Source organism: Excalfactoria chinensis, chromosome 8 (assembly GCF_039878825.1).
Source record: "Excalfactoria chinensis isolate bCotChi1 chromosome 8, bCotChi1.hap2, whole genome shotgun sequence".
Lineage (NCBI taxonomy): Eukaryota > Metazoa > Chordata > Aves > Galliformes > Phasianidae > Excalfactoria > Excalfactoria chinensis.
The window spans coordinates 27,453,889-27,467,797 of record NC_092832.1 but is presented as its reverse complement, the minus strand read 5'-3'; the positions used below and the strand labels follow the sequence as shown (position 1 = coordinate 27,467,797).

Below are 13,909 nucleotides of genomic sequence, written 5' to 3'. Positions count from 1 at the left end.
AAGCCAAAGGAGGTGCCCTGGGTGCAGCACTGCCCTGGGTGCGGCTCTGCCCTTGGGACCGGTCAGGGGCACCCTTTAAAGAGCATTTCTGCTCATCCCTGTATCCAGGTGAGCAACGTGAGGTGGTAGGCTATTTTGGAGAGAGTTACAAACATTTTCTAATGCGGAGCACAAAATATCGACAATAGCAGTGCCTAATTGCCTCTGTGGAAGGTTATGCTGCCGTTAAGCCCAGCTGTAGGGTTGGTGGGTTTTCTTGGTTGCATTTCTACAGAAAAGATTTTCAATTAACGCTGACCTTTAATACTCCTACTGGTTTCTGATTCTGGAGATGCTGGAGCAGACTACAGATGAGGTTTCTCAGCACACCTCGTTCTCAGTGTTTTCCAGCTGACTGCTTTCAGGCAGCTGGCAGTACCTGCACCAGTGCACCCGCCCGCAGCTCCAGTGCTGTGTTCAGACCCCAGTGTATTGGGCAGGAGGGCTGCCTCACTCCTCAGGCAGATGTATTTTCAGTCTCTGGCTACACTTTGTACTTGCTGGGGAAAAAAAAGTGCTTGTGGAGGAACATTCATGAACTATCTTTTAGAAAAAAGGGGATCTGTCTGGGGTGCATCTGATCGTAGGGCGCTGGGTGTCACTGCCCTGATCAGAGGGACTCTGCCCTGCAGAGCAGCATTGGTGGTAACTATTCTTATGAGTGATTGTTGTACGAGTCCTCAAGTAAGGCGCTGCAAACAAATCACGGCTCCTTGTGTCAGTACTGCGCTGCTAATGTTCTAAATAGATTTTGTAGAACTGGGCTTTGTTTTTACGGGCTCTTGGTTTTACAACAGTTTGTGAATTAACAAGTGCCCCACGTAGTCTGAAGTTCAACTCCAAGTTGTTGCAGCTGTTTTCAATCTAAAAATCAATAGCAGGCTAATGGTATTCAGGAAGTCTGAGTTTTCACACCTACTGTTTCCCTTCTCCCCCCAGGTGTTACTTGGAAGATGGAGCTTCCAAAGGCGCGTGGCTGAACCGCTCGAGTATTATTTTTGCTGGCAGTGACAAGTGGTCGGTGGACCCTCGAGTTTCCATCGCGACAGCAAACAGGAGAGAGTACAGCTTGCAGATCCAGGACGTGGACGTGACAGATGACGGTCCCTACACCTGTTCTGTGCAAACCCAGCACACTCCCAGAACGATGCAGGTGCACCTAACTGTGCAAGGTACGTGTTTAAACTACTTGCAAATGGTTGTTGGAGACACGCTATAAAAGCAGCATGGTTCAATACCAAACACCAAACTAAAGAAGTAAAGACAAACAGAGGCTGATTTTGCTGTACCAATTCATAGCTTTCGTCTCATCCACATTATAGCTTCCTCATGGAAGTACTGCCTGTCATTAATTAGAAAAGTCCATTTATTTCCACGAGGCATTTTTCTGTTTCGAGCTGGGCTTCCAGCTTTACGTGTGGAGTTAATATTGATTGTGTTGTTCCAGGATGAGCAATCCTTCGTTCTGATTGTCTGCATGATAGTTAATGCCCTCGCACGAGGGGCTAAGAAAATAGTTGGAAATTAATTGCATTTATAAAACATATAAACAGGAGCTTAAAATTAATTAGGCTAACTACAGGAATATAGAGAAATAATAACTCAATAGTTAAAATATGCATAATTATTAAGCGATTGCATTTATATCTTCAGAAATGCAAAGTATAACCTAAGGCTTTAATTTATTAGTCTTTGGTGTAATCATCATTAACATTTTCTTTTGCATTTTTATGAGTGATAAAGCAATGAATATAAAACAGAGGAATTGAAATGGCAATCTCTATTAATCCATATGGCACACATACAAATGATGGGTACGAAATGCTTCCCTGACTAATTGTTCCTAACCGCCGGACCTCCTGAGCGGGGTGCTGTGTGTGTCAGCTCTACTTGGTCAGCTCCGAGGGTGTTTGTTGCATGAAAAATCTCAGTGCCACCAGAACGCCAATTCTGTGTGGTCCCCACAGCGTTCCCCAGAAACCCCTGAGCGTGCAGAACTGTGTGTGCTGCTTCTGGAGGGCTGGGGGGCACTGGCACACAGCTGGGCTGGGAGGCTGAAGGGAAGAAGCAGTGACAGCATCAGTTATTATTTCGGTTGTATATATACTGCATTTCTCCAAGACTAGTTTGGTTTTCTGCAATCATTCAGGCTATTTCTTTCCATTGTAGCTCCTATTTGGAGGTATATTTTGCTAACAATATTAAGAGTTAATTAACAGCTGTGCAGGGAGGGTTTTGCTGTGCACACCTGGCAGGTGGGCTGTCGTTACCTGCTCCACATGGGTGGGATCCCACTGTGGGTCATCACAAGCTGAGCATGGGGCTGCCCAGCTCTGCCCAGCTCCAGGCCCTCCCTCTCGTGCTGCTTTCTGCTTGTGCCTCATTGCCATGAGCTGGGCTTGGAGGGCACGGGTTTGGGGGTTTATGCATAGTGGGAGATGGAGACAGAGCTGTTTGAAAGTAACAGGCCGTAATGGGAACATCAAACAGCTAATTGGTGCTGCAGCTTATGCTTGCTTTCCTGTAGCATGGGGTTCATGGGGATGACATCATAACATTTCATGGAGGTGGTTTTATGTTTGCTTTTAATGCCGTTCATGATTTTGTATTGAAAGATTAGAAGTGACTTCTTTCTGTTGAGGAAAAATAAATGAAGGGCAAAGCAGATCTTTAGCCAAAGTGGAATCATTCCATCAAAGGGCCGGGTTCCCATCTGTGCTGTGAATGAGTGATCGGCAGCAGCTCAGGAGCAGCACATGAAATAGAGGGAGCAAAGGAAAATGTAAAGGCAACAGCGCAGCCCTTTATCACTCTCCTGCCCTACAGACTGTTCCATCGAATAACGCTGAAAGAAGACCTTCTCCTGCTGAAAAACAGAAATGGAGGAGCCAGGGGTGTATGTGGGGGTCGTAAATTGAATGGCCAATCATTTAGGTCTGATCATAAGCTCTCAAATAGGTTAAACTGCAGACTATAAAATTGTTTGCTGTGAAATCCCCGCTCCAAAAGCTGTGTCCATCCAATTCAGCCTCTCTCTCTTTTTGCTCTGTTAGATCTTTACATGTGCAGATCCAGTAGGTCTCGTTTTGAATATCTCTGCTCTGCTCCTTGGGCTGACAATTTTCAATCCTAATTATTGGAGTGTTTCAGAGAATGGATACATTTTAGTGGGTACCCTAGAGTGCCTTCATTTCCATGAGTAAAACACAGAAAGGCAAAGAGGTCCAAGCCACAGAATGGCCACAACCTGGCTAAATGTAGGCATGGCTCCTGTTTTGTCATTGGCCCCAGTGCTCAGTAGGTTCATCACACTTCTGTTACTTCCCTTCTGATTTGATCTATTTTCTGGCTCATGACAGAAGCATCCCCAAGCGCAGCTTTGGCTGTTACTCTAAATGCTGTGTGCTCACAGACTAAACCACAGGTCTAGTGCACAAAACACCGTGTCCAGGATCATGCTTAATGGCTGTGGGCTGCCTGGAAGCAGCTGCTGCCCCATGCCCACCTGGTGGGATGGGTGAGCTGGCTACCAGCAGAGCCTAATGGGGAATTCCACCTCTCCAGCCCCTGGCCAGGGCCCTAATGAAACCCCAAGACAAGCTGGGATTGCTGCTACTGACTGCATGGGTGAAGTATTTTATACCAAGAAAACAAACTGAGATAATCGGTAAAAAAGGAAAAATCCTAATGTGCCTTTAGCCCCCATTTGCATCAGAGAAAGAAAACCCACATGAAAAGAGGAAGATAATCCCGTTTCCTTTATTTCGGTGACCTTGTTAAATAGAAGCGAGAATTACGAAGTAATTAATTAAAAGTTTAGAAGGTAGGAGCTTGTAATCAGCATCATCTACATCAGAGCCAGGTGCTCGATCTGCAGAGCCGTGAACTGCAGACGATGTAACTCTCAGCTGTTTGCTGGAGTGAAGTCAAAAACTGAAATACCTCTTGCCATTCTGCATTAATTATTTTGTTATTCTGCCAGTGTACAGAGCTGGCTGCTGGGGGTGGCGCTGCATGGGTTGCAGTGCAACCACCAGGGAGGGCTCAGGTGGGCTGGGGATGCAAGGTGAACCCCAACCAGGCGCTGCTCCTCCCACATCATGCCTGCTGTGGGTATTGCCCACCATGCCCACTGCACACACTGTGCGTGCAGATATCTCAGCTGTCTCCCTAAGTGCAATTTACAGATTCAGTTGGAAACCACAACCTGTATTTTAGATTTAAGCGAGATGTAAGTGAGATTTCCAAAGTAACACTCAAGGCCCTTTTTCTGCTTAATAAACCTCTTTAATGTCCCCTAAATATTAATGTATTGATTTAGTCTTTGCAATGTTTGCAAAGTCTAATTTGTTTCTTCAGTCGGGCCAAGAGGGACTTGCGTTTGGAGTTAATGAGATAAATCTTACCCAAATTTATTTAAAGTGGGACAAAATAAATATGCAGAAGACTTCTAAACTCACATAGCAACCACTCTCCAGCTAAAACTGACAACACGTTACTCTTTGAAAGTGCCAGCGCTCGAGCAGGATGTCAGCTCTCAGTATAAGATTTACTTGCGAGTGCCAACCGCTGTTTGCGGCTCGTCCCTGCCTGGCATATAGAGGAAAAGGGTTGGGAAAGTGGGATGGGAGAGGTGTCCCATGTAGAGCTGATGAGCTGCTGCCCCACATCCCCTTGCAGGGCTGAAGGCACCAAGTAGTGCTGGATGCTCCCTCCAGGACTTGCCCTTCTCATCCGTTCATTGCATTCCTCCCACATCAGTAGCTGCAGGGGCTCGTTCTCTGTAAGATGTCTGTGTATGGCTTTTCCCCTCTTTAAAAGCCTTAAATCACAGGAAGTGTTTACACAAGCAGGTGATCTCATTACCAGGATGTAAGTCTGGAATATTTCATCTGAAATAGAATGGGGCTCTGCCAGTCTGCAACTCGTAATTCCACATGTTGGAGCTGCTTTCTGGTCACGGCTGCAGTTGAATTTCCATTATGAGCCTGAAATTTCCATCTTCTGAAATCTGCAAGTGAAGGGTAATCAACACAAAATAATCATTTGCTCTCTGGTCCAAAGTATATTAGTTCTGATACATTTGAATTAAGCTGAATGAGCTTTTTTGTGACCTGTGAGAATAAGAATCCTAGAATGGCCTGGGTTGCAAAGGCCCACAATGCTCATCCAGTTCCAACCCCCTGCTGTGTGCAGGGTCACTATCCAGCAGCCCAGGCTGCCCAGAGCCACATCCAGCCTGGCCTTGAATGCCTGCAGGGATGGGGCATCCACAGCCTCCTTGGGCAACCTGTTCCAGTGCATCACCACACTCCTTGCACCGTGCAGCAGTGCCAGAATCAGAATGGAAGGGAGGGAAGTAAAGGAGGAATGGGGAAAGGATGAGAAAAAGATGAAGCCTCTCTTACGCTGCCCAAAGCTTTGGCCTGGCGAGCTCCCACCCTATGAATGTGAGATAAGAAATACAGCCAGCTGGCAGAGCGGTGTGGCTCTCCAGTTGTCTGTCTGAAAGAAAGATTAAAAAAAGGGATTTTGGAAAGAAGTCAAGTTCAGAACAAGAACATATCAACGTGTGCTGGTGGCTGCGGCAGCTCTCCTCGGTGGGTGTCCTCAGGGCCTTATCATCATTACAGCAAACACCGGGCAGATCCATGACTTTGCATAAGAATGTCTGAAGTGGATGATGAGAACGAAAACTGCCTGGAAAGGCTTTTTGTAACTGAATCTCAGAGTATCCCGAGTTGGAAGGGACCCACAAGCACTGTCCAGTTCAACCTCTGATCCCACACAGCAGCATCCACACCCCAAACCTGGCTGAGAACACTTGTAAGGGTTTGGTTCCCTTTAAATGTGTGTGTCTGATGGCTGCTCCTATGGCTCTGCCATCCCCTGTCCGAATGCAGCCTCGTTATTTCAACTAAAGGCAATGGCTGCTCTGGCACAACTGAGCTGCTAATTATTTTGTTATTCATTACCATCACTGCAGCACCGCAAGCAGTTTTGGTAGTCTGTACCCTGAGTAAACAGTGTAATATTTTATTGTAAACAGTGTAATATTTTATTGAGCTCTCTGCTGCCTGTCACTGTGATCACTGTGATTACTGTGATTTATCTGATTCTTTTTTCATTGCATTTCCCGTTATTTCTGCTTCTGTAATTTCAGACTGTCATTTGACAGGAGAAAATAAGGTGTCCCGAGCTTTAAAGTTAATTTTTCCCTTGGAGTATTGTTAACAAAGGCAGAAAGTTGAATAGATGTGGAAATTATCCCACCTGGTGGAGGTCACAACTCAAATCTTTAGGTTTTGTCTTGCAAAAAGGGTTTCACCTAAATACTTATTGAAGCACAGCCTGGGAGCTGCTAAAGCACTTGTTTTCCTTAGGTGAGTCCAGACAGTTTAGAAAATCCTTATCTTCTGCTCTGCTGAGATTGAGAAGAGGTGGGGACTTCTGCCCATTGGAGCTCACTCTGCTTTAGCAAAGCTGACAGCCTCGTAGCACTGCCAGGGTATTTCCTAAAGCTGTGTAAGGGATCAATAGCAGGGATGTGCTTCCATTAACAGGAGCCCATCACCAGGAAAGGATGGAAAGATCTCACGAGGGAAAGCAGATGAAGAGTGGAATATATGGAGTGTAAGAACTTTCTTCAGCCACTGTGGAATCTGTCAGAGCCACTGAGTGCTGGGTCTGGGAGGAGTCTGCCTTGGAAGCAGCCATAGGCTGCACTGAAAAACCTGCAGCTGCTGCCTGGAATTCACAGGGCCATCAGTCCATACACAGCCCCAAAACAGAAAATAGGGACAGGAGGCTTTTCCCGTTAATAACAGAGGCTGTATCTCCAGGCATTTGGATTGTAGTTGCAAAGAATCAGTCTTGAAAAAGTGCGTGTATTCATCATCCTGGTCTTGGTACGTTCATATCCAGGCTGCCTGCTCTATCGCCAACGCACGAGGGAGTTTCATACATAACAAAGCTTGTCAGGATTAAGAAAACTGCTGTTCCTCCTGAGCAGTGCACAGAGGACTGTCCCTCCCAAGGGCTGTGTGTGTGTTGGAACATCTCCCACTGAGCCAGGGCAAGAGCTACCTGCATTGTGTGATGGTCCAGCTTAACTGAACATAGGAATTGGGGATGAGCTCTTTGGTTCCCACCTCCAGTGTGTGCAGGTGTGATTCTTCCTCGGTGCACATCTCTGTGTGCTTTTGTGGGCTCAGAACTTAAAGGGAAGGAATATTTTGTGCTGCGAGTTTGTTGGATTCATGGTCATGAGAGAATTACCGGGAATGAACAAGCATGGGGAGGGATTTGTAGAAGCACATCCTTCTGATACAGTGCTTTCCTTGATGTATCCTCTGCAGCTTAGTTTGGGTTTTGTAGCTTAAGTGAAGGAAAGAGGATGATGACGCTAGCTGATGTTCTCAAGCAGCAAAATCCACCACTTGGAGGGAGCAAAATCAAATGCATGTCTTTAAAAAGAGCTCATGGTGCGGGTTTAGGAAACATTCTGGGAAGGGCTGAGAACAGCTGAAAGCGGAGTCACAGGATCCTGCTGTAACACAGAATAGTAAATGTGAAAGAAAGCTCTCAGGGACAGAGCTTGAATGTTTCCTGCTTGGAAAATCTCCATTTGAAAAGCTTTGTCTTTCATTGCACGGCTTTCATAAGCATGTAAAGAAAACGTGGCAGCTTTCATGTGTCAGAGCACTGTGGGTCAGCAGGAGGAGAGGTGAGTGACCTGAGATGCAGCACATCGCAGCCTTCGGGCAACAAAGGAGCCCTCAGGTGCAGAATCACTGCCCTGTTCCTAACGACCCATCGTAATCAAGTCACTGCATGGCTCATCTGGAAAGTGCCTACATGTGGTGTGTGAAGCCATAATTATACTATTACTAATGAGCTGCAAAAAATGGTCCAGCAGTTACTGAAAGCACAATTTACTTTGGAATCTCTTAACAGAAAGTTCTGAGTGTGTGTTTGTTAGCACTTCAATCGGTTGTCCCATTCAGCAGGTGCTCATGAGCTGAACCCACCCCAGAACAGGTGGGCAGCCGCTGCTCCTCTCCAAGCAGATGCAGCAGCAGCACCCAGCTGGGGCCAGCAGCCCGTGCTGTCTGCCCTGATAACCACCCCATGTCTCAGTGCTGAGGGCTGCAGGGGAGGCTCTGAGAGCAGAGCAGAGAGGGATGGTCCCCTCCCCACCCCTATGGTTGGTTTGCTGATGTGGTTATGCCAAAGACCAGCATGTCCAGGTGCAAGGCAGCAATCATGGCCCAAAGGAAAGCAGGGAGAATTGCAGAATGGCTCAACTAACTCCAAATGTTGCCATATTGCAGTGTAGCTGCCTGCTCAAAGGATAAGCTAAATTAGAACACTGTATGCAGCAAGCAGTAAATCGAAGCCCTCCTTGAGGCAATTAGCAGGATCAGAGCCTCCTCTGAAGCAAACAGGCATGGAAATGCTGTTCTTGCACTGAGTTTTTGAATGCTTGATTTTACAACTCCCTGGAGCCCCCTGTCCCACACAGCAGTGAATTTCGTAGCATCACCACAACTGGAAAAGACTTCCAAGGCCATCCAGTCCACTTACCACCAGTACTTCCCTGCTACACCATGTCCCACCATCCCTCTCCATCACTAGTTTGGTGAGTGGCTTTTTATTCGCCCGGATAAGTAAGCGTACAGGTGACAGGAAGAAGGGAAATGGCCTCAAGTTGCACCATGGGAGGGTTAGGCTGGATATCAGGAGGGACTTCTTTACAGAAAGGATTGCTAAGCACTGGAATGGGCTGCCCAGGGAGGTGGTTGAATCACCATCCCTGGAGGTGTTTGAGCTGAAGAAGTGTGTGTGTTGCTCTCCTTCTGTGATGTTTAATCCCATCCAGTACATCCAACAATGGTTAGGAAGCCAACATTCACACTGTGCCCTGCAGTTGTGGTTTACATCTCCACCCTTCAGCACTTGAGTAAAACTGTTTAATTTTAAAGGGCTTTATGTTCACACTGAAGCTTCCATCAGATAACGCCTAAGGATTGTATCTGCCTTTATCCTGCGTGACTAAGTGGTGTGTTCCCTTCAAAGAACAAGTCGTATGGCACTAACTGCTCATTTACAGGAACAAATCCTTCATGGAAATGTTCTGAAGACTTCCTTAAAGAAACTGTGTAATGGAAACTGTATGGATTACATTACTGAGGCTGTACTTCTCATACATAGTAATTTATGATCAAATAACAATGATAATGAATGGTACAAGATGTATTACGTTTAGGTTAAGGTGTTCACTGAAAAGAAGAAAAAAACAAACCTCAGAGGAGAGCTGTGGGCTTGAATTTGCCTTTGGGATGGATTACAGAGTACTTTAGGAATTGGAACGTTGATAACCCTGTGATTTTCAGACCTACCTCGGGGCCAGCACAGCTGAAGATGTTACAGAGGGACAAAATAAATAGTTAAATGATGGCTTATCTCTAATGCTTTGCTATACTAAGGGCTGAGCTCAGAAGGGTAACAGAGTTATTGTGTCGTCCCTGGCAGATCACTGCTTTGTGATCTTTGGGATTCAGAAATGTTCTTATTTTACTTAGGCTGAAATGTTATTGACCTCCACTTTGCATTTTAAATATGGTATCAATTCCCTTCCTGTCATCTGTTAGGGAAAATGGGAAAAATGCCTTAAAAGTTGGCAGATTTCCTTTGTTATGTAAAATAGATCTGGGGGGGGGGGGGAGAATTTAAAGAAAAGGGGAACGAAAAAGGTAATAAATACAATAGTTCCATGATACAATAAAGAGTTCTTTGTGGCCATGAGTTCAGTGTGTGAAAGCATTTTGGCCATAGATATTCCAAAATCTCTATGTGTGATAACAGTCATAGCTTGGGCTGCTGCCTCTCCACTCACGTATGCTGTTCTTTGTAGGGCTCCTGGTTGCGTGTCACTGATGGCTGTACAAATGGCTTAGAAAGAAATGCCTTTTTCTCACTGGGAATGAAAAGTCAGAACTGATTTTGAAATATGACATGTCTGTATCTGACAGACTGCAGGAAATATTGGTGAAACAAATACAGGTGTCTGATGGCCTGAATTAGAGAGGTGGAAAGTGAGAACTAAGTGTGGCTTCACACAAGGATGGTGAAGCCAGAAGGGTTTGCCTATAAGTGTGCAGTCCTTTTTGGCAGGGTGATGCAGCTCGAAAGCAGCTGATAAAATCCAGACCCCATTCAAATCAGTGTTAGAATTTAAATACCATCATCTCAGCAAGATCATGATTGTCATTCACTTATCACAGGATGGCCCAGGATGGTGGGAAACACCAGTGTGCATTGCTGGCATCCTTGGGATCTTGTGGGAACCATCACTGTACATGGCGTGTTTCTGACATCTACGTCTCTTGCTTTGGCCACGACCTCGTAGTCTTTTCTAAATGATTAAAAAAAAAAAAATCAAATCCCAAGTAAAAAAAGTCCCTACTTCCCAGTTTTGTGAAGTTATCATCATGGCTGCTCTGGAACTGCAGTTGTACAGCCATGAAGGCCTCAACTGGTGACGTGGTTCTGCTCTGTGCGTCTTTAATCTATTTCCAGCATGGAGAAATTCATTAAACAGAGTCCCAAAACTCATATTTTACAGGATGTTCTTAATAACCTCCACTGCCGAGCAGCGGAATGAGCAAAAACAGTGCAGAGCAAATCCTCCAGCCTTACAGTGCAAATACCCATCTCATCCTGCCAGAAACACCCACTGATGGCAACGCACTGCTGTGGGGCTCCCGCATCACAAAGTGCCTTTTGGCAGTTGGAAGAATCTCGTTTAAGATCATTGTTAATTAAAACTGAAAATGAGGGTAGCAACCCCACACCCAAATGCACAGCACTCCATTGCACATGAGCGTCTCTGCACCCATGGGTGGGCAGTGTGGGGATGGGAGCAGCAGGGCTGTGCCTGCCTCATATCCCTCCTCTGCTCCTTGAAGGAAGGTGGGTGGCACAGATGTGGGCAGGTGGAGCCTCATGCCCCTGCTCTGCACATGCCCAGTGTTTCCCTTGGAAATAACACAGTGTGTCTGGGGCTGCAGGATGCTGGGGGGGCACTTTCTGGTGGTGCAGCACAGTGTGTGGTTGCTGCAGCCCCCCATCGCTCCCAGCCATTCACAGGGCTGACCTGCCCTGGCTCAGCTCCATCAGGGAGTGCAGGACATGCACACGGCCATCCCCAAGGTGTTCATGCTGTTTGATGCTGAAGCATTTGGATTGGAATGTTTGTGCTGTTCCACCCATTGCTCCTTTCTTCTTCACATAGTGACCATTCCTCAAGTGCTGGCATGCAGCACTGATGCTGGGACAGTCTGTTTCTGAACTAGGCTAACAGCTGCAATATTTTCACCTCTGACCCTTTTCATACTTAATAGTGTTTCTCCTTTTGGTGCTTGTTTTGCATAATGATACACCATTAAAACCACATTATCATCCAGGTACGGATGTACTACATGTTTGAGTTCACTACACCAGAAAGGATCTTCAGGAATAACCTTATGTCTAATCTACATTTGAGATGGGTACCGCAGCACTCTGCAGGTCCTGGCTGGTGGCCCCACATCCATGGGGATGGGTGTCATTTGCCTGTGAACTCAGTAAATACATCACTTACCTACAGGAGCATGGAAAGGATCTCTGATTTCTCCGAGTATTTTGTATCAGGGTGTGCTAATTTAGCTTAAACAAAGCAGCTCAAATGGGATGTTGTTTGTGGTTCAGACCTTTTACATGGCTCGCAATCAGTCACCAGCTGGGAAACCTTCAGTTTTAGCCATGGGTTATTGCTTTTTTTCCCTTCTTACTGCTTTTCACACATCGGCTTGGAGCCCCCAGCAGCAGGACAAGGTCAGAGCAGCAGGTGGGGGCTGAGCCGTGCCTGCCTGCATGAGAGGAATTCCCCACATTATCCCTTTTCTCTCCACATTCTGATAGAACTTATTTTGCACGAGCAGGGTGACACAAAGCCCCCACCTGCACCACCCCGGCCACACAGCGGGATGGGGATCTTTCCAGGAACACAACCTGCTTATAGAAATGTGGTTTTCTCTTTCTGCATCATTTTGGTTTTCCATGCAGCTTGCAGCCGCTCTGCCCCACACCTGCAACAGCACAAGGAGCTGCTGGGACCCGGCACTGGGCTGCATAGAAGCCCACCTGTTCACCTCAGCCCCACGCTCAGCCTGCAGGGCTGCCACCAATAGCTCCACAGGGGACCCCGTGCCCCATCAACTCATGCCCTGCAGCATCCTTCTGCTAGGGAGAAGAGGTGGAGAGCCATGAAAGAAAAAGAAAAGGTCGCGGGATTTTTGGCTCGGTCAGGTTTTTCTGATTTGAACCCACGTTTTTGCAAATCAATTAACAGAAATAGCTACTTTATTTTCTACATTTCTTCTGCTTTACAAAGCATCGAACCGCTGATAACAAATCCATCTCAAGGCAAAGAATATAGCTTTTCTATTTCTGTATTTTCTCAGTGATAAATTGAGTACAGTAATGAAAAAATGTAGGAGAGTGATGAAAGGGCTGCAGAGAGAACAAGTGCTGTCCTTTCCCTTCTCTCCACATTTACCGAGCGAACAATATGAGTCACCAAAAATAGGGAAAATCTATGGCATCAGAAATTGAAGAATGATTATCTGCAGAGAGCCTGCTTCTTCATTGATGGAAAAATGGTTGCATGACAAAATAACTGCGGGTAAGAGATGAAGATCCTTCGATTTACCTGAAAAAAAGAGAGCTGTCACGCTCAGCTCTCAGAGCGCTCTCAGTGCTGGAGCTGCCAAAGGCCGCCGGCAGGTCCCAAGGTGAGGCTGGGGCTGCCCCCTGCCCTGCTGCCCATGGAGCCGAGTGCTGGGTGCTGGGAATGGGACAGTCATCGGCTGCAGGAGCATCCTTGATCACTTTGTGGTCCTGTTTGGGCCCAGTCTGGGTGTATGGGTGCAGTCGGTGAGAGTTTTTTGGAGGTCTTTTACTCTCCAGCTTAGAAGAACACGGGTGGACTTTGAGCTTTAAAAGCTTTGAGAAGTGCTACATTTGTGATGTTTTCCTCACACTTCTGCTCTGACCTGAGATGAAAATTCTTGATGAATCAAGGAATAGCCATTTTGCTCCCCTGCCCTCCTGAAATCAGTTCCATCAGAGCCGGTGTCCATGCCGTGTCCCACGGCAAAGAGAGCTCAGTAACAGGAGGTGGGGAGCTGTGTGCAGCACTCCTCAATCAGCCGCTGCTGGGATCTAATCACGTCAGCCCACAGAAAGGATATTCTTTCTCTTCCCAGTTGGTGACTGATTGCTCCATAAGCAAAGGTCTGCGCCATGCGAGAACAGGCTCCTGTCTGCTTCTTACATTATTTAGTCCACAGGTTCAATATCTGTGTTAATCATACTCTTAAAGTCATCTGTTGCAGAGGGGGCTCTGGAAGCTGTCAGACATGGGGCTCTATGCATGGCCCTGTTCCATCCCAGTGCATGGCAGGAAAAACAATCTCAATCTCATGCCTTGGGATGGGGGAGCATCTGCATTCCAGTTTTTGACTGTGGCAAAGCTGAGCAGAGCACAATAATGTTTCTCGAGTGGCGATTCCAGTGCATTCTGAACAAAGCGGATGGGAACGTGGAGCTTTGTTTTACATGTTGGCAAATGATTTCAAACTGCAAAAAGCACAACTACCTTTACTTATGGTAGAGACTGTGGCACAATATGTTCAACCACAGCAATGGCATCGTAGGGGAGGGTGCCGCTGTTGTTGTTGTTGTTTAAATATGGTATTTTAGAGATGGCATTTGGAGGTGTTTAGAGAATGGTACAAATTTTGTTGGCAGGTCTGAGGGTGCAAAT

The 13,909-nt window shown here is 46.5% G+C and overlaps 1 protein-coding gene across 2 annotated transcripts in view; it reads left to right on the top strand.

The window, feature by feature from the left end:
- NEGR1 (neuronal growth regulator 1) overlaps positions 1 to 13,909 on the top strand; it is a 184,840-nt gene that overhangs the window by 80,716 nt on the left and 90,215 nt on the right. For both annotated transcript variants that reach the window (XM_072343235.1, XM_072343234.1), the window contains exon 2: positions 979 to 1,211. In XM_072343235.1, coding sequence (XP_072199336.1) covers positions 979 to 1,211 — 233 coding nt within the window. The remainder of the gene's footprint in view (positions 1 to 978; positions 1,212 to 13,909) is intronic.